This window comes from Capricornis sumatraensis, chromosome 1 (assembly GCF_032405125.1).
Source record: "Capricornis sumatraensis isolate serow.1 chromosome 1, serow.2, whole genome shotgun sequence".
In the NCBI taxonomy this organism is placed as follows: Eukaryota; Metazoa; Chordata; class Mammalia; order Artiodactyla; family Bovidae; genus Capricornis; species Capricornis sumatraensis.
Window position 1 is genome coordinate 95,534,285 of NC_091069.1, and position 13,675 is coordinate 95,547,959.

The 13,675-nt window shown below is 40.1% G+C and overlaps 1 protein-coding gene across 5 annotated transcripts in view; it reads left to right on the forward strand.

Annotated features, from left to right (window-relative positions):
• The window catches only part of DGUOK (deoxyguanosine kinase), a 33,554-nt gene that overhangs the window by 6,775 nt on the left and 13,104 nt on the right, over positions 1-13,675 (forward strand). For all 5 annotated transcript variants that reach the window (XM_068973098.1, XM_068973116.1, XM_068973123.1 and 2 more), the window contains exon 2: positions 3,697-3,809. In XM_068973098.1, coding sequence (XP_068829199.1) covers positions 3,697-3,809 — 113 coding nt within the window. The remainder of the gene's footprint in view (positions 1-3,696; positions 3,810-13,675) is intronic.

The window sequence follows — 13,675 nt, forward strand, 5'->3', positions numbered from 1 at the left end:
TAAATTACCCAGGCTCTCAGCCCTACAGTGACATGGATGGCAAAGTTCCTAGGACCGTCCATCAGCATTCACTGTTATTCTTTGCTGAAAGTCTAGCTTCTCATTTTTAAAGTGGCTTTCCAAAAGTTTTGGAATGGGGAGTGGTGTGCAAGTTGGGGGTGTTGCACTGGTGTGATTGTTCCAGTAATTGGGACTGTATATTTCCCATTACATCTCATTTATTGGCATTCTGGGTTTTGTGTGTTTAAATAGCACCAGTCTCAGAGTACTGACTGCCCTTGGATGAACTAATAGTGTCTGATCTCAGAGGTGAAGTTGGCACACCCTACTCCTCAGGGCCCTTCCTTTCCATCTGCAATTGTTCCTTGGGTAGTTGTTTTTAACTTTTAAAAATTTAATTCTAACAACCATTTTACCCCACCCATGTAAGAAATAAGTTACCTTCATTTTTTCATGTGAATTAAAATAGTTTTTCAGCCCATAGCCAGGAACCATGTTTTAGCCTTAATCAAAAACCTGCAATCTAAATATTGACCATCTCTGCCAAATGTTTTGAACTAGGGGTGATTCAGGGCAGGCAGATGTCTGATAATAGAAAATTCAACCAGTTTGTAGTTTCTGTGACCCTGTTGGGCACTCCATGACAAGCCCAGAAGGTCTTATTTGATAGTCTGGGATGTGGTTTTGGAACCTATATTTTTTTAAAAACCACCTCTGTTGATTGTGATCAGATTGTTCTGGATACAATCTGAAATGTAAGTCTACATCACAGTCACTTGGGGCATACTTTTAAAATGTGGATTCCTAGGGATCCAACTTCAGAGGTTCAGATCCTGTTAGGAAACCAAAATTGAGACCCATGAAAAATCAAACCAATTAAATGCTAAATGTATCAGAGGCAGTTAATAAATATTTGTTTGAGTCAACTGCCCAACATGGTAGGAATTTGGTGTGAGCTAGAGATGTCCTGAACTTTGTGGAAGAGGTGGGCCTTGGGCATGGTGGGGAAGGGATTTAGACACAGGCGGAGCAGAGCAGGGGAAGGCATTTATTCACTGAAGCGTGGGAGGGGCAGAGGCGCACACGAGCTCAGTGGACGTGGGATTGAGAGATGAGCATGACTGTACAAAATGCACAGATTTCTGTGTTTGTTCTTCACCCCCTGTGTTCAGAGAGGAGTTGGAGCAGTGTGTAATAAATGTCACATATTGGATGTGTGGGCTCTCCTGCTGAGACATCTCTTTACTCCCAGTCATCAACCATGAATGGCTGATAGAATCAACTTAAAGGATGCCTCCCCTTTCCTTCTCTTGGTTCCATCTGGGTTCCTCTTAAGGGTAGAATTCACTTGAGGAAGATCATCTTTGATAGGGGAGATTGAGCCCCAAGTGCTCAGTTGTTTTGGTTCATGTTTTGGTTTTTAACAAGATGTGGGTTTTGTAGGGAACTGAAATTAATAATCTATGTTTTATTCACTTGGCTGGGTCATTAGTCTGGGCTTTGGTTCCTGCCTTGGAGGAACCCCGTCTTCTACTTAGAGAAACAGAATTATAGTGGCAGTGATGGAGTCTTATCCACATTGCCAGGCCAAGCACAAGCATTGGCGGGCCAATCCAGCTTATAGGTGTAAGGTCCTGAAAGGCTGCACACAGGGTGTGTATCTAAGCAGAATCTAGAAGACTGAGTAGTAGCTGGTCAGAGGAGGAGAGGAGGTGCTCCAGGAAATAGGAAAGCGTATGCGAAGTCGCATTTGCAGCAGACCACACGGCCTGATTAAAGTTGCAAGGCGTTTGGTCCAGCAGGAGCTCAGGATGTCTGAAGAGAAGCTGAGGCAGAGCAGTCTATGCAGGGGCCAGGTTTTGATATGTCTTATAGGCCATGCTGGACTTCCCTGGTGGCTCAGACAGTAAAGAATCTGCCTGCAATACAGGAGACCTGGGTTTGATCCCTGGATCAGGAAGATCCCCTGGAAAAGAAAGTGGCAACCCACTCCAACCTATTGCTTGGAGAATTCCATGGACAGAGAAGCTTGGTGGGCTGCAGTCCATGGGGTCATAGAGAGTTGGGCATGACTGAGAGACTTTCATCGTCACCACCACCATCATACGCCATATGCTAAAGGGTTTGAATTTTGTCATGAAGGGAGTTGGGACCTGTCACAGGATTTTAAGCAGGGTTATTTTGTGTGGTGTGGCTGCTGCAGTATGAATAATGCATTGAAGAGGGCAAGGCCAGAGTTTGAGAGGCAAGAAATGAGAGCCTGGTCTTGAGTGGGAAATGGGAATAGAGAGAAGGACAGATGGGGAAATTTTAGAAGGCATCTTCAAAAGCACTTGGTGGCCACTTGAGGTTTGGCAGAGGAGGAAGAAGTTGTGACTGAGTGGATGGTGCCCTTGTGCCCTGAGATTGGGATATGGGAGGAAGCTCAGTTTGGTGGGGAAGACGGTGAGTTCATTTAGCACATGTCAGTACTTTGAGGTGCTTGTGGGACATTCAAGTGGAAATGTCTGGAGGGCTCTTAGATAGTGAGTCTGGAATTTAGGAAGGTGTGGGCTAGATGTTGGTGTAAATGGGAAAAGAGAACTTAAATGTTGCGGTGCTGGGTTCATTTCATCTCCAGAATATTTCTCATAGCACTCACTACTTCCCACCTCTGCTATTGCTTTGGTTGAAGCTCCTGTTATGTTCCAACTGGTCTATGTCTACATCCGTCCATTCTTACCTAGCTGGTGGGATGTCTTTTAAAAATGAGATGGTAACTTGTTATTTTCCTGCTTAAAACTCTTCCTCAATGATTTCCCGTTGCCCTTAGGACAGAATTCAGACTTCTTCGCATGGTACAAGGCCCCATGTGGCCTGGCCCCGCCCTGCCTGCTGCCCTCTCCACACTCATTTTGAGCTGTCCTTAGCCCTCTTTGGACCACACTGTCGCTACAGTGCCTTCTTCAAGGCCACAGATTTCTCTTCTGTCTTCTTGTGCACTGTTCTTCTCTTTTCCTGACCTTTCCCCCCACCCTTGGCCTGGCTGCTCCCTCTCCCCTTACCCCACCTGTGACCTGACCAGTCCTCGTCTTTCAGGTTGCACCTCAGGTCGCATTTTTCAGGGGAACCTTCCTTGATCTTTTGAGCCACATTTGAGTCAATATGCATTTTTCTTGCCTAGCACGTAACACTGCTGTTAGTTACTCATGTGTTTATTTGGTGTCTGTCTCTCATACAAGCTCTGTGAGGGCAGAATCCATCCTGTGTTTTGTTTACCATTGAACCACCAGTGCCAGACGGTTCTGAGCACATAATAGCACTCCCTGAGTATTGGTTAGATTTGTTGAATGAATGAGGGTCATTGTCTTCATTTTCTACAGAAAAACTTGCAATTTTATACTGTCAAAGAATAACTGACTGTGATTCAAGGTTTATAACATATGTAGTTGATTTCATCTACTTTTGAGAGTCTATTCCATTTTTAACTGGTATTAAATATTCCTCTGGGAGGTTGGGGCAATAAAATTACAATCAAATCTCAGGGGTATTTTTCCTCCCTGTTACCTGCATTCATCTGGTTAGCACAGCATGATCCATCATCTGTCTGACAATGATGTGGCTGCTGAGTTGGGCATTTGTGGAAGAGTTGAGTAGCAGCCTTCTCCTGTAACCCTGATTTGGGAAGTGTCGCAATACATGCTGTTTGCATTGCAGCTGTGGGAAAATCCACCTTTGTGAAGTTACTCACGAAAACTTACCCAGAGTGGCACATAGCTACAGAACCTGTAGCAACATGGCAGAATGTCCAGGCTGCTGGCTCCCAAAAAGTAAGTTTTCAGTTGTGGTGGGTAGTTGGCAGGCTTGGGTTCATAAACTAGTTGTAGTAATCTAATTTGCCCTGAGTAGGTAAAGTAGTCCGTTTTGTGTCTCCTTTTTAAAATAGCTTCATTTCAGAAAGCAGACCATGTACATCAGGGAGGGATGACTTGTTTGAATGTGTTTAGTTTTGATTTTTGTAGTTTTAACATTTCTGTTTAAGTGATTGCCTCTGTTCTTTCCAGTTTCCCAAAGCATGGTCAGCCATCCTGGCATTGAAGATTAAGTTTGTCATTCCTACCCTTAAGTATTTTGTTGAAACTGACCATCAGGATTAGTAGTTAATTACAGTGATTTTAGCTTAGTTTTGAAGTCTTAGAAATTGAAAGGAACCATAGAGAACATCTTGTCACATTTTGAGTCAATGCAGAAATCATAGCTAGCATTTATAAAGTGCATACTACGTGCCAGGCACTGTCCCGTCCCAAACACTGTACGTTTCACAGATGCCTTGTGGCTGAAGCCCTCCTGTCAAGTATGTTGCTGTGGGAGAGGCCACGGGGTTGGTTTCTCACCAGCCACATCAGTGTGAGTAGGCACCAACCAACTGGACGTGAACGTTAGAAGCAACCGAGTGGCAGCATCTCCGCAGACTCCTGTAGTTCCAGGAGCAGTCATGAGTACCTCATTCTTGCTTTTAACAGCCTATTGTTAGAAAGTTCCTGTATGAGCCACTTGGCATACCTGTGACTCTGATTCATTGGTTCAAGTTCTGACTCTTAAGTCCTTTAACTTTTCCATATGGCAACTCTTCATTCATTTCTAAGGCAATGATTTCTTGCCTTTTTGCCCCCTCGAGTCTTCTCTTTGAACCCAAATACCGTTTTCCTCCAGACTGTTTCTCATGCAGAAGTAACTTTGTGTAGGAGATGCACTCCTGTTTGTTGGTTTTCCACCAGATGTTAGTAAGAGTAGTACTCAGAGCTGAACAGGACCTCTTGGTGTAGTCTACATGGTACAGAATACCATAGAACTGGTTCTCTGTGCCCTTTTCTTGTTCTTCCAACTTAGGATCGTGTCACCTTTTTTGGCAGACACTTACACTTATTGAGGATACTTGTTTTAACTGTCTCCATCTATGTATGCACATGTGTGTGTGTATTTGTGAAATTAACTTTTCTATTTAGTAAATAAATTATCTTTTTCTGAGTATGCCACAGGGCACCTGCTTTGGGGATTTAAAAATATATCCACAGATTTGGTACTGTTTCCTTCTTGAAGGAAATAGTATTAATTCTTTTATCCTTAATTCTCCCCTGGAGTGTGATCTGGACTTAGTGACTTGCTTCTAATGAGTACAGTGTAGCAGGATTAATAGTGTGTGACTTTCTGTGGTAGGTGGTAAAAGACATTGTATCTTCCATCTTGCTCTCTCTCGATCACTTTTGGCTCTGGGGCTGCCAGCTGCCCTGTGATGCAATATACCTGTCTGTGAAGAGGTCCACGCAAGCAAGGAACGGGGCCTGCCAAGAGCCATGTGACTGAGTCTTCTTGGAAGCAAATCCTTGAATCCCCAGTCAAGTCTTCAGGTGACTGTAGCCTCGGCCGATATCCTGACTAAAATCTCATGGAGAACCCTGAGGCAGAACCACCTGGCTAAGCTGTGTCCCAAATTCCTTTCCCGCAGAAGTGGATTTAGTGAATGTCTTTTCTGTTTAAGCCACTAAATTTTGGCATAATTTAGATAATTACTACTCTCATAACCCCATTGTCTAGAAATAAAAGTTAACATTTTTGTCCTTTAAAATTTTTTTCCTAGAAAGAAGAAAATGTGTATGTTAACGCATATAAATGTATGAAACATACACATTATTTCATCTTTTTAAAAAATTTATTTATTTGTTTATTTATGGCTGTGCTGGGTCTTTGTTGCCACGCAGGCTTTTTCTCTAGTTGTAGCAAGCAGGGACTTCTCTGTGCGGTGCTCAGGCTGCTCACTGTCGTGGCTTCTCTTGTGGCAGAGCACGGGCTCTCGGTGAGCAGGCCTCATTAGTTGCAGTGTGTGTGCTAAGTCGTAGGTGGCGCGTGGGCTTATTTGCTCCAAGGCATGTGAGATCTTGCCGGACCAGGGATCCAACCAGTGTCCCCTGCGTTGGCAAGTTGAGTCTTTACACTGAGCCACCAGGGATGCCCACATTTCCTCTTTTAAAATAAAAATTGTGATTGTCGCTTGCACGTCACTTGATACACAAGGTCTCCTTCCTTTCACAGTAATGTCACTTTGATGGTTGCCGTATACTGTATAATGTGGTGTGCTATCATTTAGTTATCCAGCCTTATTTTGAATGTTTACTTTTCCAATTTCTGCTTGTTATAAAGTGTCACAATGATGAATATTTTTGTACCTATATCTTTTTTTCTTTTTAATGGCTTAATTTTGAGGGTAATCTAGAAGTGGTATTTGGATGTCCAGAAATTACATGTTTTGTTGAGACTTTTGTTACATTTTGTAAAATCTTCCTTCAGAAAAGTTTTACTATTTTTCTCATATGTTTAGCAACACAGGGTATTTTTTTTTTTTATCTTTTCTGACTTGAGAGTGAAGAAAATGAATGGTATGTTATTTTATTTTACATTTATTTGATTACCAATTTGTAATGCCTCTTCAGACAGCCATTTTGCTTTTCTGCATTTCTTTTTCTTGGGGATGGTCTTGATTCCTGTCTCCTGTACAATGTCATGAACCTCTGTTCATAGTTCATCCGACACTCTGTCTATCAGATCTAGTCCCTTAAATCTATTTCTCACTTCCACTGTATAGTCATAAGGGATTTGATTTAGGTCATACCTGAATGGTCTAGTGGTTTTCTCCACTTTCTTCAATTTAAGTCTGAATTTGGCAATAAGGAGTTCATGATCTGAGCCACAGTCAGCTCCCGGTCTTGTTTATGCTGACTGTATAGAGCTTCTCCAACTTTGGCTGCACAGAATACAATCAGTCTGATTTTGGTGTTGACCATCTGGTGATGTCCATGTGTAGAGTCTTCTCTTGTGTTGTTGGAAGAGGGTGTTTGCTATGACCAGTGCGTTCTCTTGGCAGAACTCTATTAGCCTTTGCCCTGCTTCAATCTGTACTCCAAGGCCAAATTTGCCTGTTACTCCAGGTGTTTCTTGACTTTGTACTTCTGCATTCCAGTCCCCTATGATGGAAAGACATCTTTTGGGAATGTTAGTTCTAGAAGGTCTTGTAGGTCCTCATAGAACCGTTCAACTTCAGTTTCTTCAGTGTTACTGGTTGGGGCATAGACTTGGATTACTGTGATATTGAATGATTTGCCTTGGAAACAAACAGAGATCATTCTGTCATTTTTGAGGTTGCATCCAAGTACTGCATTTCAGACTCTTTTGTTGACTGTGATGGCTACTCCATTTCTTCTAAGGGATTCCTGCTCACGGTAGTAGATATAATGGTCATCTGAGTTAAATCCACCCATTCCAGTCCATTTTAGTTCACTGATTCCTAGAATGTCGATGTTCACTCTTGCCATCTCCTGTTTGACCACTTCCAATTTGCCTTGATTCATGGACCTAACATTCCAGGTTCCTATGCAATATTGCTCTTTACAGCATCGGACCTTGCTTCTATCACCAGTCCCATCTACAGCTGGGTGGTGTTTTTGCTTTGGCTGCATCCCTTTATCAGAAAACTAAGATCATGGCATCTGGTCCCATCACTTCATGGCAGATAGATGGGGAAACAGTGGAAACAGTGGCTGACTTTATTTTTCTGGGGTCCAAAATCACTGCAGATGGTGATTGCAGCAATGACATTAAAAGACGCTTACTCCTTGGAAGGAAAGTTATGACCAACCTAGGCAGCATATTCAAAAGCAGAGACATTACTTTGCCAACAAAGGTCCGTCTAGTCAAGGCTACGGTTTTTCCAGTGGTCATATATGGATGTGAGAGTTGGACTATAAAGAAAGCTGAGTGCCGAAGAATTGATGCTTTTGAACTGTGGTGTTGGAGAAGACTCTTGAGAGTCCCTTGGACTTGCAAGGAGATCCAACCAGTCCATCCTAAAGGAGTTCAGTCCTGGGTGTTTATTGGTAAGACTGATGTTGAAGCTGAAACTCCAATACTTTGGCCACCTGATGCGAAGAGCTGACTCATTGAAAAAGACCCTGATGCTGGGAAAGATTGAGGGCAGGAGAAGGAGAAGGGGATGACAGAGGATGAGATGGTTGGATGGAATCACCGACTTAATGGACATGGGTTTGGCTAGACTCTGGAAGTTGGTGATGGACAGGGAGGCCTGGCGTGCTGCAGTTCATGGGGTTGCAAAGAGTCGGACACGACTGAGTGACTGAACTGAACTGAACTAAGTACCAATTAATTGAGCAACTTTTTAATGTTTATTGGATATTTTTTAGTATTCTTTAGTGAACTGCTTGTTCAAACCTCTTGCCATTTTCCCCCCCTATTGAGATCTTTAGGTTTTTGTAATGGCTTTATAAGAGCTCATTGTCTTGTTAAATATCTTAACTCTTTGTCATATACTGTCGATTCTTTCCCCAGTTTGGTCATTTTTTTCTTTCCTTTTCTATATGGTATATTTTGCAATATAATACTTTTAAGTTTTTATGTGGTCAGATCTACATTTTCTTCGTAGTTACTGCCTTTGATGTGAAAGTTTAAAAAAACCTGTTACAAGCCCAGGATGATAAAAACATGCACTTGTTTTTCTCTTTTGCTTTTAAGGTTTTACCCTTTATGTGACTTTAAAAGTTACAGGAGTCTCATTTTCCCCCAGTTGTTATCTGCATTTCCAGTAATGGTCTTGTTGAGTTTATTCCGAGTGGTTATCTATTTTGTGGTTATTGTGACTGGGAAGTATTTTTCCATCGTCCTTTTCAAACTGGTTATTGCTGTTTTAAAGAAAAGCAGTTGATTGTTGTATATGTCTTGTTTGACTTAATTCTCTCTCTCTCTTTTTTTCTGCTTTATTTGCTTGAGGTTTTAGAAAATAATAGTTTCCTCTAAATCCTAATCACTTGTAAGGGCTTTCCAATATCCAAACCTCATTTCTGTTTTCTTCTGTTAGATAGAAGTTCCAGAATAATATTAAATAATAGCAGTGATGGTAGTCACCCTTATCTTTTCTGTCTTTAGTGAAACTACCTCTGATGTATCATCATTAAGTTCTGTGCTTGTCATTCATTTCAATAGACTGTGTGGAGGAGGTACCCTTCTATTACTAAGATATTAACTGTTTTTATCAGTATCAGATGTTAAGTTTTCATCAGAAGCCTTTTTTAGCATCTAGTGAGATAACCATGGGATTTTTCTTTCTTTTGCTTTTTTCTCTTAGTGTTAGTCATAGATTTGATAATGATGTCATCCTCACATTCCTAGAATGAACCCTTTTGATCATGGTGTACTGTTGCATTAATTTGCTAATACATTGTTTGGACTTTTGCATGTGTATTTATAAATTTAATTGGTATTACTATTTGGGTATACAGTTTTTGACAGGTTTTACCTTTAGGGTTATGAAAATGAATTGAGGAGCTTTGTATTGTATTTAGCATAGAAATTGTCTATTCCTTGAAGGTATGATAGAAATTAGTTTCAAAATTACATGGACTTAGTGTTGTTTGGGGGAAATATTGGACAACTCTTTCTCCCTCAATTATTATTCAGTGTTTTTAGTCACTTTTGATAATTTTTTTCCTAAGAATTGCCTTTTATTAAGATTTTCAAATTTAATAATGTAGAATTAGTACATGTCTTCTTTTATGCTTTAAATTCTTCTGTATGAGAGTTATTTTATTGTTTGTCCGATGTTGCTTATCTGTGTGAATATTTTGAAAGGAGAAGACTTGGTAGGTGATTATTCTTTTTTAAAAGGTGCAATTAATAGATTGTAATTTTTAATTCTGTTGGGGCTTGCAGTCTAGTTCATTACTCTTTGCTTTTAAATTTATTTCTCAGAATTTTTGTATTTTTAAAACTCTTTAATAAAGTTAATGATTCATTTGTGTATTTTTCCCTTTTTTTTGCCTTAATCATACTGTTGGCCCAAAAGGTTCATTAGGTTTTTTTCACCCGTTTTTCGCCAACCCGATAAAAGCATAGAATAAGTTCTGGCCCTATCTTCTAGATTTTGATATATGAGACTGTAACTGAAATTTCTAAAAAAATATGTAATTGTAGTTTTAACTTATTTTTTGCCTAAGAATTATTTTTAGTGTTTTACATATTCTGAGTAGATTTTGTATGTTTATTATTTTGTTAATTCTAGTTTTACTTTGTTATGATCAGTGTGGCTTATACAGTTTCTCATGGGAAACTTACTGAGGTTTTCTTCATGGCCTGTGTATGGTCAGTTTTCATAAGTTTGCTGTGGACTTTTAAGAACAGTATGTTATTTCCTGTAAATTCTGTGTAGTTTGGTGTGACATATTTTATCCATTCTAAGATGCCATTGATTATGAGACATCAATTTAGTGATGCTCCTAAGGAATAATTAAAATGTCTGTTATGTTTAGTAAGCATTGTACTATGTATCCCAGTTTCCGATATGTGAAAAAAATGATTTAGAGTCTAATCCTCTGAGTTCTCTACTGTTTTTTTTTTTTTAATTCTAAGAGAAGTGAACTAAAGTTTTGTGCTTTTATTATGTTTTGCCCATTTCTCCTTGTATTTTAAAAATATTTGTTTACTTATTTTTTATTTTTAAAATAAAATAAATGGGTCTTTGTTGCTGCACACTGGCCTCCTCTAGCCGCGGCGAGCAGCGGGGGGCCCCTCTCTTGCTCCAGTGCGTGGTCTTCCTCTTGTGGGGGCTTCGCTTGTGTAAAGCACTGGCTCTCGCACTCGGACCTCAGTAGCTTCAGTGCGGGGGCTCAGTAGCTGTGGCTCCGCAGCTCCAGAGTGCAGGCTTAGTTGCTCCGAGGCATGTGGGCTCATCCTGGACCAGGGATTGAATCCACGTTTCCTGCGTTGACAGGCAGATTCTTCCCCACTGGATCACCAGGGAAGTCCCTAATGCTTTTTTTCTTGACACATCTTTGCCACATCTGCTTGCTTTTTATTTGCACCTACTTGATGGATTTTTCTGCCCCTTTGTTTTCAACTAATCTATGTCATCTTGTTTTGTTGTTTCACTTATGAACAGGATTTTTAGCTTTTACACATTTTGAGGGTCTGCTTCCCATTCCTGGGAATTTTTCTCTTTGATCATGATTATATTTAACTTCTTCCTGCCACCTTATTTTTGTGCTTTCATCTCCTTTCTTTCCCTTTTTTTCTGTATTTAAATATTTCTTTCATCTTTCTCCCCTTCATTCCTGTGGAAATTTTTACTATTTTTACTCTGCTAATGGAAACATTTAAACTAAAAATATACATGTTAAATATATATATATATATGTTTAAGATTCACAGATACAGAAAACAAACTTGGGGTTACCAAAGAGGAGAGGGAAGAGGGAGGAACAAATCAGGAATGTAGGATTAACAGATAAAAATTACTGCATATTAAATAGCCAAAGCAACAAGAATATACTATAGGACACAGGGAACTATAGCCATTTATGTTGCAATAAGCTATAGTGGAGTATAATCTGCAAAAATGCAGAATCACTGTGTTGTACACCTGAAGCTAATATAATATTGTACATCAACTATACTTCAGTAAAAACTATATATATTCATGTTTGAACGTATTTATCAATATTAATGGCGTCTCCATAAAAGAAAAACATGAAATTTACTACTTTTTTATTACTTTATTCTCTAGGCTCTACTACCCAAGCATAGAAATCTGTAATTTTATAGTTCTGGAATGTTTGTAAATAGTGAAATTTCTCTCTCTCTGTCTCTCTCTCTCTTTTTTTTTCTGGCCAGGCTGTACAGCTTGTGAGATCTTAGTTTCCTAATCAGGGATTGAACTTGGACCCCAGCAGTAAAATCACTAAGTCCTAACCACTGGACCGCCAGGGAATTCCTGGGAATTTCTCTTTTAACTATAGAAATTGGCAGTAAACTTCTTAACCACATTAATAATAATTTATACTTAACTCTCTTCTGCTGGTCATTCAGTGAACACTGTTTTCTTATTGCCACTTCTTCTCATTTCTTGATTCTTTGATTCATTTTTCAATTGGTTGAAGTTTATTTTAGAGAATTTTTTTTTTTTAGAATGTAGGTCGTATTAATACAGTCTCTGAGTGATTGCTTATTTTAAAATGTCTTTAATTTCTGTTGTGTTGTTGTACAGTTGGTTAGTCGTGTCTGATTCTTTGTGACCCCACAGACTGCAGCACACCAGGCCTCCCTGTCCTTCACCATACCCTGGAGCCTGCTCAGACTCATGTCCATTGAGTTGGTGATGCCGTCCAACCATCTCATCCTCTGTCAGCTCCTTCTTCTCCTGCTTTCTGTCTTTCCCAGCATCAGGGTCTTTTCCCATGAGTTGGCTCTTTGCATCAGGTGGCCAAAGTATTGGAGCTTCAGCTTCGGCATCAGTCCTTCCAATGAATATTCAGGACTGATTTCCTTTAGGATGGACTGGTTGGATCTCCTTGCAGTCCAAGGGACTCTCAAGAGTCTTCTCCAACACCACAGTTCAAAAACATCAATTCTTTGGTGCTCAGCCTTCTTTGTGGTCCAACTCTCACATCCACACATGAATACCGGAATAGCTTTGACTATAGGGACCTTTGTTGGCAGAATAATGTCTCTGCCTTTTAATAAACTATCTAGGTTTCTGCTGTAGGGAAGTGTTATGTGGTTCTGATCCTTTTTTAAATGTAAGAAATTAATATTTCCCCCTCCTTAGGTTTTTGTTTTGTTTTTATGAATTATTGACATCTTGCTAGGATAGGTCTGGGTGTGTGTGTGTATGTGAGAGAGAGAGAATATGAAAGCCACATATGTAAATCCGTATTAAATCCTTTCTGATACTCAGCAAATTTCTCTGGTGGAAAGTCTCAGGTCTTCAGAGATATTCTTCTATTTTTTTCTTTGGTTTTGGCTTCTTTTTCACCTGAACTAAAACCATAGTAAAAGTACCGTTGTTTAAGTTTATTTGTGTTCTAAAATACCTAGAGATATGTCATGTTTCTATTAGACAGTGATTCTCAGTGACAGTGAAATTTGATGAGAGGGAGACACAGACCTCACAAGTAGTGGTCTTCCTCTGTTCATCTCTTCTTTTGGGGAGGGGAGTGGCATTTCACTTCTCTGTATAGGGCTCATCACTGGAGAAAGAAAATTGTTTACTTTGGGTAGTAGTTTTATCTGAAATATGGATACTGCAAAGTTGCACATTATTTTAGCTCTTGTTTGAAGTTAGTTGATACAAAATTGTATTAACTGCTGTGGGGTGGGAGAAGGTGACATTACATCTTGATGTATCTTTCCAGAAGAAAAAAAGATACCCTACCACTATGTAACAGTGTATACTGGATCTCCTAAACTGTTTCTGTTTATTTCTAACTTTCTGCTTTTTTCTCTTAGGAAAAATTTCTTGAGTTGATACTCTGTATGTGCTGTGTGCTGTGCTTAGTCGCTCAGTCCTGTCCGACTCTGCTCAGTCCTGCCCGACTCTTAGCGACCCCATGGACTGTAGCCTGCTGGGCTCCTCTGTCCATGAATTCTCCAGGCAAGAATACTGGAGTGGGTTGCCATGCTCTCCTCCAGGGGATCTTCCCAACCCAGGAATCGAACCCAGGTCTCCCACTTTGGAGGCAGACTCTTTACTAGTCTGAGCCACGAGGAAAGCAGTATTCTGTTTGATACTCACTAATCAGGTTTCATGCAGTTTACAGTCTGCTGGTTACTATCTTCATTGGGAGTTTTGTTTTGGCAA